At 38.0% G+C, this 17,506-nt stretch overlaps 1 protein-coding gene across 1 annotated transcript; it reads left to right on the top strand.

Moving 5' to 3' along the window:
• The first annotated feature begins 22 nt into the window (after positions 1 to 22).
• Positions 23 to 12,053, top strand: LOC115923253 (pancreatic lipase-related protein 2-like). Its single transcript, XM_030983665.1, has 5 exons — positions 23 to 56; positions 6,034 to 6,323; positions 7,019 to 7,250; positions 10,878 to 11,020; positions 11,592 to 12,053. The coding sequence occupies exons 1-5, from the start codon at positions 23 to 25 to the stop codon at positions 11,889 to 11,891; spliced, it is 999 nt and encodes a 332-aa protein (XP_030839525.1). The 3' UTR covers positions 11,892 to 12,053.
• Positions 12,054 to 17,506: the final 5,453 nt, after the last annotated feature.

Below are 17,506 nucleotides of genomic sequence, written 5' to 3'. Positions count from 1 at the left end.
CTCTATGAAAAACGGCTTTGTCATGTTAGAAGTAATCATTGTCCCCGTCAACTCTGGTAAGTTCGTAGCCGTCCACGTCTCAAACTGACGAAGAAAAGCTCCAAGCCTGCAACAAAGCATTGGCAATGTAAAACTCAGGATAAAGGGGAAACATTCTGGGTCAATTATCATGCAAATCTGCTGAAATAGTCATTTATTTGTCATCCCTCTTGGCAATAGATGCTTTCAATTAGTATATGCTGTAAAGTCAGCCGTTAATCCATCTCCCTGATCAGGGTTTAGGTGCCCATTCAATCCTTCAACATCATGCTTTGTAGCTTATACAGTTTCTTATACATACAACAACATTTGTGAACTTTCTTTCTGCATGATTATGCAACAATAAATATACAGTAATGTTCATTTTTGATTCATGGAAAATGGGGATTTCACCGGCCAAGCATCAGAGTTGATGAGGAGAAAGAGACACTGTATTAAAATGCAAAATCAAGAAAATTGTTAAAGTTGTGACCCCTCCACTAAATCGCGACAAAGAGAGAGAGAGAAGGGGGGGGGAGACTGGAGAGAGAAGGGGGGTAGTAAACCCTCCCATAACACAAGTATAAATCTTCCCATTAACGGTGTACGTGGCCCTTGGTAATTCGAATTTCAGTTCCGCGCCCCCCCCCCCCTTCCTTCCCCCTAACAGTTCCCAATAAATGGCTGGACCGAGGCTACACTCTTTGATACCTGGTTAGGGTTACATAACATGTAATGGGGGTCTTGGGGCCATTTGTATTCCATTCAACGGTGAACACCCCCCCCCCCCCCCCCATCAAACCGCCAGTGTCCCTTAAATGACGGGGCCCAAATCACGGCACTGGATTTTAAGTTGTGTTTGAATAATTATTTAAAATTTGGGAGCCTTTACCTTATGAAAAGACACTTTAAGTGTAAACAAGATAACACATAATGTGCAAATGATGGTCTGAGGTTTTAACAGCACAGGAATATTGTTTGAAACCAGCTATATTCTTGATTTTATCAAGTTTGGTCAAAATAAAACAGTTATATTATTAGGAGTGTATAAAATGAGAACAGAAAAATATTTATCGTGCTTGTTTAAATATAAGTGCAATGTTGCCATGCCATAATCAGCATTATGGTTATAGTTAATAGCCTTTTAGAAAGTGAGCGCACGGAATTGAGGAATTTCTTGTCAAGTTAATAATTTTATTGGGGTAGTAGGTTCAGTGTATGGCTTCATATCGTGGAGGTGTTGTGGTATAATGGTTCATTAACTTGACTCTCAATGCAAAGTTTGAGGTTCAAATCCCAGCGCAGCACTAAGGTCATTTGGCAAGATGTTTTGCGACTCTCCACCCGGTACGTACCTGGCAACTGGCCTTATCTTAATTACAGGGCCTTCAGGAAGAACAATGTTGATGCTGATGATGGTTCACTGGGTAAACAAATTATCATTATTTATTATTATTATTATTGTTATTATCATTATATTTTATTGCTGCTATTATTATAATTATTACTATAATCATTGTTACTAATGTGCCTCTTGATTTAACTTTAGTATTCGGGTTCTATCTATAATATGATATTTAATAGAATTTCACCATCTTTCTGTTACATTTTTTATGTACGTTTGAGACATTCGGAATGAAGTACATTCATTTCGTGTCTGCATTGCAAACTTTCTGTAAGTTTTGTGGTAAGGTACCCTTGAACTTAGTTGCATGCGACAGGGAAGGTATATACTTTGTGGTTTTCAAAGCATTGCGAAGATGAAACCTTATTAATTGACTTCAGGAGAAAAAATAAGCTAGGAATGACCTTCATTTATATCCCCCCTTTTCACTTTTTACTCTATTAAATATCATAATATGTGCAATCAGGTGGTGCAACATGAAAACAACTAGTAAATGATCCGCATCCATGGCGAGCTGCGTCAACTTAGTGGAGTAATAGTGTGACGAACACACAGACAATGAACGGACGAGTCCATTGTGATCTCGAAGGGTAATGAGTCTGAAAATAATGTTTCATTGATGAGGAACGAGGCACGAGCACTGGTGTAGGGTAGTTTGCAGGCACAAACCTTGGTCAGTCGTAAAGAGAGTCTGCACTATAATACTAGCATAGGCCATGTACTATAGCTGCTCCTGATATTGACATGTATCTTCTTTCTTCTTCTTGATTTGATTTTGTTTGGCAATCAGTCACAGTTGACTATTTTTGCCACACACTATTTTATGAATTATTTATATATATGCATAATTATGTACAATTTCATGTCATAAATGACTATTATTAGGATTCTTTCTCTTTCCATCCCCTTTCCTTCTGCTTATTTTCTTTTATATTTTTGTTTTTGTTTTCAATAAATTAATAATTTTGGAAAGAGATGACCTAGCAAGTTGTACGTACTTGTGTTTACGCGCACATGCGCGCTCAAATATCACCCACACCCTTTTCAAAATGCCATCTTACCAGTCTTTGAGGTACATTTCGCAGACTTTCGGTTTTAACCTAGGTCACTCCGGCATAGGTGAGGGGGTGCCAGCTGGCATGTGATGCTGGAGGCGACCACCGAATTGTTAGAAATTTAAATGGTCAAATTAGTTACAAGTATTGTGGGCTTTATTGGTGCAAGAAAAAGGAAAAGAGAAGATAAGAAAGACAAAAAAAATTAATTGTTTTGATACTGCCGCTTTGTTCTTCAAACGAAGCGAACTATTGCTTTTTATTTAATTATTTCTGAAATGTTAAGTAGTGTCATGATTTAACATAGCTCTTTCTATAATGTACTTTGGGCATTCAGTGAGAAAGTGGTATACAGTTTCAATATGTCCTATGCAGTTATTGCAATGGCCTGTCGAGTGTATATTCAATCTGAAGAGATCTAAGTTCAAACCTATTACTCCTATTCTTAATCTATGGAAAATACTTTCTTCAAATCGGTTCAGCTTACATAAATATGGTTGATTTACTGTAGGCAGTATCTGTCTAAGAAAACTATCAGAATTATTCCATCTGTCTTGCCAGAGTTTTATATACTTGCTGGTAATAATACTCTTTATTTCAGAAAAGGATAATTTATTACAAATTTCAATGTTATTGGTCCAGGGGGCCGAGAACCCAGGAGCTCAGGGGTTTAAAGTATATTTTGCATAAAAATCTGCCATTTCATTTCCGTGTACACCACAATGGCTAGGAATCCGTTCTAAGTGTATGTGTTTTCCTTGATACGATAATTTTGTACTTAATGTAATAATTTCAGTTACAAAATATGTAATAGCTTTTTCATCCTTTATAGCGAGCAGGGCGCTTATGGAGTCACAAAAAATAACAATGCCAACATACACATTAAGGTTCTCTAGCCAATTAAGCGCAAGGAGAATTGCAGCCAGTTCGGCTCTAAAAGATGATGTGTGATCCGCCAATCGTTTTGCTTGTTGAAAGGAAAAGGCTGGTACATAAAAAGAAGCAGAACTTATTCCAAGATTTGGAACCTTTGACCCATCTGTATAGATGTGTAGTTGTATTGGCCATTTGGTACTGATCAATTCTAAACTGCGTTGAAGTAAATGAAATGGGTTTTCATGTTTGTTCACTATTTCGCTTAATTCTATCGACACGTTTGGAGCATTAATTTTCCAAGGGGGGGGGGGGACTAGATATAGTAAAGGGTTCGATAGTATACAATGTTTGATAAGTTCTGTTCTGCATCCAAATTGCTTGTTATTCTATTGGAGCTTCAAAAGTTCCATTTGCCAGCTGGGCTTAACGTTTAATATGACAGGGTGATCTCGATGCATTTCAATCTTTTGTCTGAATCTGTCTGCCAGTAGGTATCAGTAGGTAGCTGGGCTTGGCTTCTCTTAAGGCACAATAATTTTTTGATAAAGTGTCAAATTAGGGTCTGTGCTTGCAGAATAGGTGTAGGGTGGGGAGAGGGCATGGGGGCTGCACCACCAAAAAACTTTGAAATTCGCCCCTACTTACGAATAGGCCATTTTCGTCCCAACCAATATAACCAAATTAAATGCAAATGCCTTGGGCTTATACTAAACACTCGGGTCGCGGCGCGCTGGAAAACATTCGGGTCACAGCTTGCTGCTTCCAACTTCGTTTTAAAGTAAATTTCCCCACGCACCCCCATTGAAAAATGGTTAAAAATAGTCGCTAATCTAAAATAAGAATTTACCAGCGTGAAGGGCCGATTTGAAGACACTATTAGCCAGCCGTGACCAGAGTGTTTTCCAACAAGCCGCGAACCGAGTGTTTAGTATAAGCCTGCCTTCATGTACAAATTATTTCAGTCACCTGTTCATTTTTAGAATAATTGTTTTTTTAGTAGTCAGCCGTAATATGTGTTCTACATTGCCATAGAACATCATCTTCACCTTTAAGTTTAGGTTCAAATGTAAATCCTACCTCCCTGGACGGCAACAGAAACCGTACATAATTATATTGTAGCAATGACAATGACAATGATTTGTATTTCTTTAACGGCCCCTTCTGGGGAATGGAAGAAATGTTCAAAAATGATATTAAAAAAAACACAGAAAATCTTTAAAAACAAGAAAATCTTTGGCAGCGAGCAACATACAAATCGTTCGTTCGTGTCAGTTATGTAAAGTTCCTTAATTAAATTAAGTTAAATTAAATTAAGTTCTTCCATCGCCCCATTGCTGCAATGGACGTTTCATTAAAGGCGCGGATCCAGGATTAATTAGGGGTGGATTATTTAGGATTAGTCGTGCCGACAAATATTTAGCTCAGTGGGGGGGGGGGGGGGGGGGGGGGGGGGGGTAGGGGGGGGGGGGGGGGGGTGTAGCTATAATTTGTTTTTCTTCCAAAAAAAATAGAAGTTTAGGGGTTTTATACATCAAATCAGGGGCGTACGCAGAGGGGGGGGGGGTTTGGGGTTCAAACACCCTCCTTTGGTATTTTTATGTATGTAAACCACCCTAAAAAACCTAAACCCCCCCCCCCCCCCCTTTGGGTGTTTTTTTTTTTTTTTTTTTGATTTTATAAACCAGAAGTTATAGGCTCTGCTGGTGGGGTCGGACGTCTTTGGAAGAAAAAAAAAAAAAAAATTATACCCACGGCTAACCTAAATAAGGTGACCTTCCCCCCCCCCCCCCCCAACGAAGAAAAATGTCCAATTTTGAAATTTTGAGACCAAAAAAAAAAAAAAGTGTCCGCTTAACCCCTCCCCCCCCCCCCCCCCCCCCCCCCCCCCCCCCCCCCCCCCCCCCCCCCCCCCACTGAGCGACTTTTCGGCCGGCGCGATTTTCAAATTTTCGGGAGCAAAATATTTTAACCCCCCCCCCCCCCCCCCTTGAAAAATCCTGCGTACGCCCCTGGCTGGGACAGTGCTAATTGCAGGGCCTGCGGGAAATACAGATGTGGCTCCCCCTCGGCCAACGAAACCCAATTATATCTCATTATTCATTTAGCACTATGTCTAACCTTACTGTTATTCCTATATAATTTAAATAGAAGAGTTATTAGATGATTGCAGATTCCATTTGATTGTGAGTACAAATTTTCGTACTGTTATAAATGATCAAAACTCTTACTCTTTCGCGAAAGAAAAGATGATATTCGGGCAAGTGGCGTCTGCCTGTTGGTCAGTTCGAGACAGTCCGATTCTGGGTTAATGGGTCATTAATGGTTTTGAGCTATTCTTACAGATTGAAGCATTGAAATTTATGCTTAGACCTTTTTGGAGCTCATGAATGCAACAATCTTCACGTATTTTGTTTTTCCCAATGTCTTACCATGAAGCAGGTATTTTCCCTTGCGGATTACAATGGAACCCAATTTGTGACCACCTGTAAAGAAAGACCACTTGTCTAAACAGGTCGTTCTGAGAAGTGTTCCCCTCTGAAATGCACAAAAGCTACATCTGCATGTGCATAAAGATCACCTGCTTTTATACAGACCACATTTCTTGTCACCCTTGAGTAATCTTTATTTACAGATGTAATACTTATAACAGAAATATTATCCTGCTGTCCCTCTTTCTAGCGCTCTGTAAAGTTTGCTACGACGATGTGGGTTGCTTTAGTCGAGTATTTTTTACCTGCCATCATCGACACCCGGACTCGCCGGCCAAGATCGGCACGACGTTCACTCTCTTCACCCGCTCGACCGCCGGCGACGTCGGAGTTGGAGAGTCGATGGACAGGAAAATTCCGCCAACGATTACAGCGTCGAAGTTCGATGCGAGGAGGGGTACGAATATTCTGATACACGGCTGGAAGGGAAGTATGGAGGGATACAGGTGGACTGGTATGAGGGACGCTCTGCTTTTGAGGGTACGTGGAAGACAAGAGAATATTATTTTAACAGAAATTGTAATACTGTCATGTGCAGAAGTAATACATTGCTTCCCCTCCATATATATATCTCCCCCCCCCCCCACTCTCTCTTTCTATCTCGCTATTTCTCCCTCACCCCTCTCCCTCCCCCTCTCTCTTGCTCTCTCTGTCTCTGTCGCTCTCTCTCTCTCTCTCTCTCTCTCTTTCTCTCTCTCCTCTTATTCCCACTCTCGATCTTCGTCCCTCTTCCTCTTCTCTTTCACCTCTAATATAATTTCTTTCTTGGTACCATCCTTTCCCACTCCCTCTTTAACTGCCAGTCTCTCCTTAATTCATGATTTCCCATTACTTTGAATTTATTTGTAGATATTCACGACCGCAAACTATATAAGTAATGAACTTTATCGGTTATTTCTATACCTTCTTTTACAACCACAGAAATAAAGTTCGGATGACAAGAAGATGTGTCATAATCTTTATCTTTAACATTTAATAGTTGAAGCATCGCAATCAGGCTATTGAATTTGCCTCTTGTAGATTTTAAAAATAAATTATTTGCGATCTTGTGTAAAGTTTCCATGGTTGCGTCATGTGTTCTTTTTAAAGCAATACAGCCCTGAATGTTAATAAGGGCTGATATTTCGGTATTTTGACACTTTTCGCCACTTTTACCTTTATAAAAAAACACAAAGGAAGACGTCAACGTGATCATGGTCGACTGGTTTTTGGGTGCTCGAAGACAATACCCGACGTCGAGGGCCAACTCTCGCGTGGTCGGTCGCCAGGTCGCCAGGTTAATCGAAGCCCTCAATGTACACGGCGGGGCTCTTTATATCGACGTCCATATCATTGGGCACAGCTTGGGCGCCCACATTGGGGGCTACGCAGGGTCATCCACCCACGAAATGATCGGAAGAATATCAGGTACATGATTTTTTTTCTTTTAATTATTGTTATTATTTATTAGGCCAATCATAAAAGCACAATACAATTACATTTTGACAGATCATGCAATACAAACAAAATACAAGAGGAAAAGGGAGGGAGCAGCGTGTGGGCCAGGGCTCACAAAAGTGAAATTCAACACTATTACCCGGAGGTATGTGAGCCCTCACATGTTGCTCCCAAATCAACTATTGCACAGTGTTTGAAAAAAATCTTAACTCCTCCCTCCCTCCAAAAACTAAGACTAAAATGACACATTTATTACATATCGCATATTCCTACAAATAAGGATATAATTCAGATATACCAAGACAATTATAAATCATTATGATACAAGCAGCATTGTATTAGAGTAATGTAGAATTAAACAGTTAGGAATCTGGTATCTTCAACAGGGTTGAGAAAATCACATAATGCATCTAGTAAAGACGCAGGATATAAAGCTTACAGTATGCAAGGGGCCTAGTATCAACATGAAAGTGTATAAATGATGTAAAATACAAGTATAAAGAGAATATAAGTGTTATATAGGCCTGAAGAAAGAATGTCTATATTATCTGTGAGCCTATTAATTTGTATAATGTTTGTACATTAAATCCAGCAAAGAGTGGCGCCCCCCCCCCTAAAAAGATAATAACAATGATAGTGGGCTTACCGACATTCTGGTAAAAAAATAAGATGCACCATCATGAAAACAAGTTTCAAGAGCCTTGTGAGTCACCAATTAAAATGTGTGATCATGACAATGACGCGTTATTACGTAATCTCAACATGATTTCTGTAGGAGTCAATGGCGTATTGATAACGCCCTTGAGTTGATTTTTGGAAAACGGTGTGCATACCTGACACTCAACATTTTCCCGGTCCGTTCATCATTTTGATACCATTTTCTTTATAATAATAATAATAATAATATCGAATATTTAGGAGCGCTAAAAACAATAAGTACCATAGCGCTTACAATACAAATATATGAAAAGAGGACAAAAAAGTACAGTACAGGTAACAGGCGCGTACGCAGGGGGGGGGGGGGGGGGGGTGGTTCTGGGGTTAAACCCCCCCCCCCCCCCCCTCGATTTTTTTTTCATGTGAATGTTTTTTGTATATTATTTTGGAAAACCCTCCCTTTTTGATTTTTTTTTTTGTGTGTGTAATTAAAAAAAAAAAAAAAAAAAAAAAAAAAAAAAGTTGCCAATGGGTGACCTTAAAAAGGTGACCTTACCCCCCCCCCCCCCCCAACTGGACAAAATGTCAAATTTTCAAATTTCGAGACCAAAAAAAAAAAAAAAGTGTCCTCTTACCCCTAACTCTTATTTGCGCAGTGCTGAGAAAATGCCCTAAATTAAAAATATAATAATAATTACGGGGGCGGGCATATTGAATTGAATTGAATTGATATCTTTATTTATACACGGTTAAAAAAGCCCAAACAGTTACAAGACTGATTTCCATTGGGGCCGTGTGAAACAATGTAAATACATCGAATGAACATAAAAATGATAATGGTACATCAAATGACATATTTAAAACAAACAAGAAATAATCAAGATAAATATCTAAAAGATAACGATAGAATAGTACTTCAGAAAACGTATATTAATATGAATAACAATAATCATGAGTGTCCAAACAAAAGTAATGTATATATACTTCAAATTAAAATAGGTAATACGAATTGTTACTAGTGCATATAAACTGCCAGAAATGATATATACAAAATATTAAAAAGTAAAATGTGGCTGGCCAAGATACTGCATTATTTCAATTATGGATATGATTACAATTTTATTTTATTTAAGTCAGTAAAAGAACACATGAAAGTGAATTGAAATAACAAGCACAGCAGATAAAACTGTATTATTTAATCATTTTCGGATAAAATGAAATGAAACTATATTACATCATATGGAAATTTAAAAATACCCGAGCAGATATATACACAACAATTTAAATTCAAACAACACACAAATGGACACATCAAAAATAAGAAGGAAACATTCGAAAGTTCATAGACATATTTGAGCATAGTATACTGTATATGATTATAAATTGGTTATTCTTTTACGTCCTGTTGTGAAACTGTACTTGGTTTGTGCAGCTTGCAATTCGTGTGGTAGTGAGTTCCATAGGCAAGCGCCTCTGTACACAAATGCGTTTGGTACTATCCGTTTTAGGCTGGATTGTCTTAACACATAGATTGCCACTTCTCGTATTATATGGCCTTTCTCTGAACGAAAATTTATCTATTAGATAAGAAGGGGCTTTTTTATTAAGTATTTTGAAAGTCATTAAAGCGATATTTTCTTTCCTTTTCTGTTCAAGCGTATCCCATCCAAGTTTATTAAGGTTGAAGTGTCCCGATGAATCCCAAGGGGTATCATTTATTATTCGAGCTGCCCGATTTTGAATTTTTTGGAGATCATTTTGTAGGCAATTTCCACAGTTTCCCCATATTACATCACAATAGGAGAGGTGGGATAAAATCAATGCATTATATACTAATTTCAATGTATCTTTACCAACAATATCACGTATTGATTTTAACATAAACAATCCACTACTACATTTCAGATTTAATATGGTCTGTCCATGATAGAGTTTCATCCACAATCACTCCTAAATGCTTGCACGTAGTAACTCTTTTCAGAGGGGTTCCATCTATGTTAATATTCAAATTTGTATTACTAGCTAGTTTTAGACGATTTTTTGTTCCTAGTACAATGTATTCTGTTTTATTTATATTCAAACTTAACTTATTGACATCAAGCCATTTGTTCACATTTACTAAATCTTCGTTTACCTTGATTTCCAGTTCAGAAAAGTCATTACTAGCATAATATAAAATAGTGTCATCAGCATTCATATTTATTTTGCAATTTTTTAGTATCAAGGGTAAATCGTTGATGTGCATAATAAAGAGAAGAGGTCCATATAGCTTGAATTACTTAGAGCTATTTTTACATTCCATTTTCTTGATACGTAATTATGCACATCTGTTTCCTGATGCAATAGAGTAGTGAACTTCGCCTTTGTTGAAGCGGTATTGCTAGTAGTAAAGCATCCTCCGATGTCGGCGGCACTCTCCACTTTGTATATCAACATGACAAACAGATGTTTCGGCCTCATCACTATGCATATGACAGACAATGAAAGCGGACAAAATATACAGTTCCTCAGGTAGACAAAGGGACATCCCTTCACTGCTATTATGTAAAAATGTGTAGAACAGGTGTCACATGCATATTCACCTGTTCTACACATTTTTACATAATAGCAGTGAAGGGATGTTCCTTTGTCTACCTGAGGAACTGTATATTTTGTCCGCTTTCATTGTCTGTCATGTTCATAGTGCATACACGTAGGCCCCTAATGAAAGAAAATGGGAAACGGGACCTTCATGATATTAACTGACCCAATCTCTCCCCCGCCTTCTCTCTCTCTCTCTCTCTCTCTCTCTGTCTGTGTCTCTCCTCTTTCTCTCTCTCCCCTCTCTCTTTTTCTCTCTCTCTTTTCTCTCTCTCTTTTCTCTCTCTCTTTTCTCTCTCTCTCTTTTCTCTCTCTCTCTCTCTCTCTCTCTCTCTATAATTATATATATCTTTATACCAGGTTTGGACCCTGCAGGCCCAGGGTTTGGCGGGAAACGGGTGAGGAACTTCTGTCGTCTAGACAAATCCGATGCAACGTTTGTTGACGTCATACACACTGACGGTGAACTGATCGCAATGGGAGGACTTGGGCTCATGGATGAGGTAACTATGGAAACTATATTGTAAAAGATGTTCCTCTTTTGTGTGATTAAAAAGGGGAAATCAGACAAGGGCTACATGACGTTAAACGTAGGCCTACTCATTTCTAATCTAATTTGGTAATATAGGGGTACTATCTCTACCCCCCTCATTTTCACCTTCCCCTCCCACCATCCCCTCTCTTTATCCCTCTCTCTCTACCTCTGTCTCAGTCTGTCTCTCTGTCTCTCTGTCTTTCTTTCTTTCCTCTCTTTCCTACTATTCCACGTTCTACGCCTTCCCCAAACTTTGCGGGGGGGGGGGCACATTTCCGGGGGAAAAGAACCATGTTCAGGATTTGTATTGACTTACCAATAGACCGACTTATATTTTGTACATATATGTTTTAATCCGTGATGAGCCATTATGCAGGTCCGGTAGCCTGTGCGGTCTCAAATTGAAAGGAATCTTTAGTGTATTCCCCGAATTTTCAAGGGTAGAAACAAGGGCGGGCTGTGGTCTCCTGTTAAAGTGTGCCAGTACGTCCCTATATTATCTGAACATTCAGTCGCTTCTTTGTCCAAATCTTTCACAGCTTGGCCACCAAGAGTTCTATCCCAACGGAGGGACGGACATGCCCAATTGCTACTTCAGCATCATCTGCGACCATATGAAAGCCATTGCATACTACACCGAGAGCATCTCCAAAAGTACCCCATGCCGCTTCAGGCCCACCACGTGGGCACCTAAATGGGACAACTACAAGAAGGGAATACAGACCCGGGACTGTCGGAATATGGCTTGTCCCGATATGGGTTACACTGCAAGTCCCATTCATGACGAAGGCGTGTTTTATCTCAAAACAAATAAATATTATCCCTTCTGTCAAGGGTAATAGGCGATTTCAGGAAAATCACCACAAAATGGAAATACGAAAAAAACATCAAAACTTTTATGAACATTTTTTTTTAAACGGTGCGATGAAGATCCGGGCCCTGTATTACTAAGAGTTGATATCAATCGCAACTATGTACATACGAGATAGGAGATTGCAAACTTGCGATTGATTGGAGGACTTATGATTGATTTGGGTCAATCGCAACTCTTTGTAAGACGGTGCCCTGTAGATGCCTACTATTAAATGATAAGAGATACATTATGTACATATAAAAGAAATTCCTACTTCTTTTCACCTTCTAATGTATCCATGGTCTCGCTCCGTCATTATTATCTGAACTCCTGGGACCCGTTTCACAAAGCCTTTTTCAATGACAAATTACAAAATCAGTGACAAATCTGTTAATAGCCAATCAGAAGCAAGGATTTCAGTAGGTTATAACAAAAAATGTCATTTGTCTCCGACGACAAGTTTTGTGAAACGCCCCCTGCATACATGTAAATACCAGGCAGTCTTCCCGTGCTCCCTTCGCTCCTCTCAAGGCATCATTCTACCAACCCTTGGTGACAGAGCATTCACAGCTCCTGCATCAAAACTATGGATAATCTACCCAGATTTCTTCGCAACCAGCACTTTTTAAATGCCTTCCAAAATATCACAAAAGCTCACCTCTTCTGATAATAACATTATTGTAAAGTCCTTTGAATATTGTTGTTATCATTATTACAATTATTATCATTATTGCTATTATTATTATTTCTTCTTATTGTTATTGTCATTATTTTTTGTCATTTTTTGCCGTGAATTCCTATTGTTTGTTGCCTGTTTATATCATCATATTTTGCTGTTGCTGTTATCATAAGTTAAAGAGCTGCATGCACTTCAAGTGCACGCTTACGCTTCAACTCTTCTGCATTTTGCTACGTTAATCGTTCCCAACATTTTGTTGAACAAATAATATTCAATGACGCTGATTCCCCACTATGTACAAAATGTTCAGATTGTTATTGGTTATTATTGTATGAAAAATTGAGAAATCAATCAACCGAACCAAAATCAAATCAACTTATTATCATTATTATAACACAATGTTTTGTGTGTTTTTTTCTGTTAAACTGCTACCTCAACATATTTCATTTAACCCATTGCTTACACTGGAACCGAGTGGCCCCTGTATTAAGCCTATAGTAATGAATAAATTTAGTTGTCAATAGGTTAATGTGAAAATACAATTTTAAATATGTCAAGTGTAGTCAGTGTATCTTTTGTAATAATTGATCATTTTCTTCTTCTTTTTATCACCATTATCATTTTCTTTATGTTTTCCTTCGAGTCAGAGTTAGAGCCTCAACAGTAGAACAAAACCCGTGTGTAAGTAAAACCATTCAACCTAACTGACATTAAAAATAAACATACAAACTTTGGATACGTAATTTGAATGATTTAGATGTAATTGAAAGTTGTTTCAAATTATAATTTAAACATATTTTCAGGGTAATAAGGATCAAAATAGAAACACGAAATTTAGGAAAATCAAAACAAAGGCATTGGTGAATGGATAAAATGAATAAATGAATAAATTGATGAATGACTGATGAATAAATTAATAAATTGATGAATGACTGATGAATAAATTAATGGATGGATGAATTGATGAATAAAAGAATGAATGTTGGAAAAGTGTAAAAATGTCATTCATATATGGATGCTTAATAATAATCTTAAGCTAACGATAGTGAGCGTGCATTTTGGGTTATCGGAACTTCACAACAAATTTCAAATAAGAGTTGGATCCTCCAATGTGAAACCCTTTGTTACAGCAAGGAATTTAGGAGTATACTTTGATACTAATTTGAACATGGAAACACAGTCATGTTAGAAATATATGCAAATCAACATACTATCTTCTATACAATCTCAGACGTATCCGCAGATATTTTGATCAAGAAAGTATGAAATTGGTTCGATATGCCCTCATCACAAGTAAGCTTGATTATTGTAATGGGTTGCTGTTTGGAATGCCTGATTCTCTGATATAGCTAGGTTACAAAGAGTCCGAATGCATGCCCAGGTCGAAAAAACAGTTAGATACCAGTTGAACCAACTGGTACTGGTACCAGTTGATTCCAATTTGTGAACTGGATTCAATATGGATATTGGAATACTGGAATCAACTGGTAACCAATTGATTCCAGTTGGACCAGTTGTCAACTGGTACCAGTTGATTCCAGTTAAGTGAACTGGTTTCAATATGGAAATTGGTTTACTGGAATTAACTGGTAGCTGGTACCAGTTGATTCCAATTAGTTAACTGATTCAATATGGATATTGGAATACTGGAATCAACTGGTAACCAATTGATTCCAGTTGGAATACCAGTTGTCAACTGGTACCAGTTGGATCCATTTTACCAATTTCCATATTGGAAACAAACAGTTGATCAATAACCAGTTGATTACCAGTAGCGACCAGCAATCAGTTGATAATCAATAATCAATATTGCTTAGCATCTGGCAACCAACTAAACCATATTTACTTAGACTCTTGCTAGACCCCATCACATAATCATTTGAGGCGCATTACATTTGAGTATAAGATTAATTAAGTACTAGCGAGCTAACATGCAAATTAATCATGAATATGCATTAGATACATTGAACTGGTTTTTCAACTGGTATTCTACTGGTTTCAACCGGTAAATCAACTGGCAATCATGTACTGGTTTTCAACTGGTAAATCATCTGGTAATCATCTACAGGTTTCAACTGGTAATTCAAGTGGTAATCATGTATTGGTTTTCAAATGGTAAAGCAACTGGTAATCATGCATCTACTGGTTTCCAACTGGAATCAGCTGGTATCAAATACATGCCTGTATAATATAGTAGTCTGCTTCGGAATGCTTCGGAAATACTAGTTGAAAATAAATAAATGATTCCGTTGTCCGGGTATTTACCTGATGAAGCACCATCGCTGCGAAACTTCATTTTTCTTTTGTTCAGACGTTTCGAGAATCATTTATGAATTCATTTTCAATTTGTCACGTCCGGATGTCACGTACACCCGACCTGGCTTTTATCGTCTCGAAATTGTGAAAACAATTATGATTCTTACTGGATTCCGAAGTGGGCCTATTGCAGTTATTTGAACCAGATAGATTTATCGCTTTGGTCTCAGACCACCTGGGCTATACATGCACGCAGAGTACAAGAAAAATAATCAGCAAATAGATTTTGAGGCCATTGAACAAATTGTAATAACAATGTAATGAAAACTCTAAAACCGTAAAGCAGGCATAAAATTTCGCGTCCCAAATCTCGGATACGTTGCAAGTTTTTGGCATAATGTAGATAATAAACGAGCCACAGAAATATACATTTTCTAACGCTCGATTCCTTCGCTTTCACCGTCTTAGTGAATTAATTCCAGAGGGCACAGTCATGTACAATTTCATTGCTAAGTATTGTCGATTGTTGCTTTTAAAAAAAATTGGCATACTATCTTAGGTCTCTATATAGGGTTGATTTAGTTGAAGAAACACGCAGGTTGATGTTTAATAAAACGATGAAATAAAAATGATAATATTTCATTTGTCCTGTCTTATTTAATAAACACTGGTACAGGGTAAAGGAGGATTAGAGAGAGGAAAAGAAAGAGAGAGAGAGAGAAAGAGAGAGAGAAAGGGGAGGAATAGAGGATGAGAGAGAGAGAGAGAGAGAGAGAGAGAGAGAGAGAGAAGAAAAAGTGAGCGAATAAAAAATTAGAAGGTTAATAATGTCCAATGTATTCAAAATATAGTTGTATGCCTATCTCCAACAAAACATTACAAATCAATTATTCGTTTACTATAAGGAAAAGAGGGGTCCACTAAAATAAAGCATTGCTTGTACAATTATTGTAGTCCCCTCAAATGATAGTTAGGAATAATGATAAATTAAATTAACAAAATCGTAACTACAAAAAGGAACTAAAATAGGAAATAAAGGGGAGACGAGAACTGGACAAGAGAGAGTACTTTAAGGCCAATAAATTATTGGAGAATACGGTCACAATACAAAAAGTATAATAGACAATGCCAAATAAGCAGGCGCGTAGCCACGGGGGCACGGGGGGGGGGGGGGCACGTGCCCCCCCTAAATTTCCAGGATCGGTTAAAATTTTGGAGACCCCTTTTTTTGACCTCGATCGATTACATGTATGTGCCCCCCCCCCCCCCCCCCCCCCCCCAACATCAAACTCTGGCTACGCGCTTGCAAATAAGAAGTAGAGATCGGGGTACAGAAAATAATGCAAAAGGATGAGCTGCATGAGGGTTGAGAAGAAGATGAGGAAGGAGAAAATGCGCATTAGAAAGGAGATATGCATGAGAGGGCACAATATAGTTTATCTAATTTCATTATGAGTCACAATTCTGAAATCATGGACGCGTATACGTCACCACGATTCGTAGTCGGCCGGGTTTCTTCTCTCCGACAAGAATCATCTTGCCATCTGTTCGATATTTCAGTTCATATGACAATAAGGGATCTTAATCAGAAATATTTTTTGTACTGGCTGACATTTTCATAACTGACCTTAATTGTTTCATTTTCTTTATGGTTAAGGCATAGTTTCGTGAAACCGTCTTAAGTACAAGACCACCGACATTCCTCTCAGAGCTCCTCGTTTTCTGTCACCTTCTCTTTCTCCCTCACTCTTCTTCTGTTCTACTCCATGCGACTCCTCCCTCTCTCTCTCTCTCTCTCTCTCTCTCTTTCTCTCTCTCTTTCTCTCTCTCTCTTTCCCCCCTCCCCCTCCTCCCTCCCCTCTTTCATTCATAAATTGGCCACAATCTGCGATAGTGAGGAGTTTTTGTAAGTATTGACTATTAAAGGGACTTGGTAATATTGTTCAGATGAGAGAAAGTGGTGTTAAAGGTAATGCATAGTTTCGGGAAATTTTGACAATTGGATTGATAGTAATTATTCTTTGAAATGTTGATTAACTTGGATGCCCTTATGGATGTATTATAAGCACTAGAAAATGTAGCCCTAAAACACTTCTCCTTTCGAGAAATTGAATAATCAAAAATTCACCGGTGCTCCCGGTAAATTTCAAATATTTCAAATATCGCCTTAGGCCATTCCATGGTAGCTGCTATCATGAAAAATGAATATGCAGCTCTGATATATAATTTCCAAACGGGAATAGCAAATCGGTCAATTGTAGTCAAGAAACATTGTTTTAGAGCTAAAGTAATATTAGTCTTGAGAGGGTGCTATACAACATAAAGAGTTTGTTATTTACAACTTTATTACTTTAGACTCGATTTCAACCGCGACAATGATCAATGAATATCGTTAAATTGCATAGGCTTCTAATATGTTCATTTGAACTAAATTCATGACCCCTTGGTTTACCAAAACTTTGTAATACATTTAAGGTAATGACTTCAATGCTACATGTACAATTAACGATAATATGAAAATTTGAGTGAAAACATATCATTATTAATGATAACTGTTGGGGGAAAACTGATCTGATCGAGTTGTTAATTCACCCATATTATTACAATTTAATTACATTTTAGGTGAATGTAAATCATCACAAAGCTATGCATTGGCTCTATATACC

The sequence above is a fragment of the Strongylocentrotus purpuratus genome, unplaced genomic scaffold, assembly GCF_000002235.5.
Source record: "Strongylocentrotus purpuratus isolate Spur 01 unplaced genomic scaffold, Spur_5.0 spur5_scaffold_13, whole genome shotgun sequence".
In the NCBI taxonomy this organism is placed as follows: domain Eukaryota; kingdom Metazoa; phylum Echinodermata; class Echinoidea; order Camarodonta; family Strongylocentrotidae; genus Strongylocentrotus; species Strongylocentrotus purpuratus.
Note: the sequence above shows the minus strand (reverse complement) of the source record. Positions and strands in the feature narration are given on the sequence as shown.

Coding starts and splice junctions, on each gene's coding strand:
- LOC115923253 (XM_030983665.1), top strand. CDS start 23: ATGTTAGAAGTAATCATTGTCCCCGTCAACTCTG. Junction 7,251..10,877: donor AATGATCGGAAGAATATCAG/GTACATGATTTT, acceptor TCTTTATACCAG/GTTTGGACCCTGCAGGCCCA. Junction 11,021..11,591: donor GACTTGGGCTCATGGATGAG/GTAACTATGGAA, acceptor AATCTTTCACAG/CTTGGCCACCAAGAGTTCTA.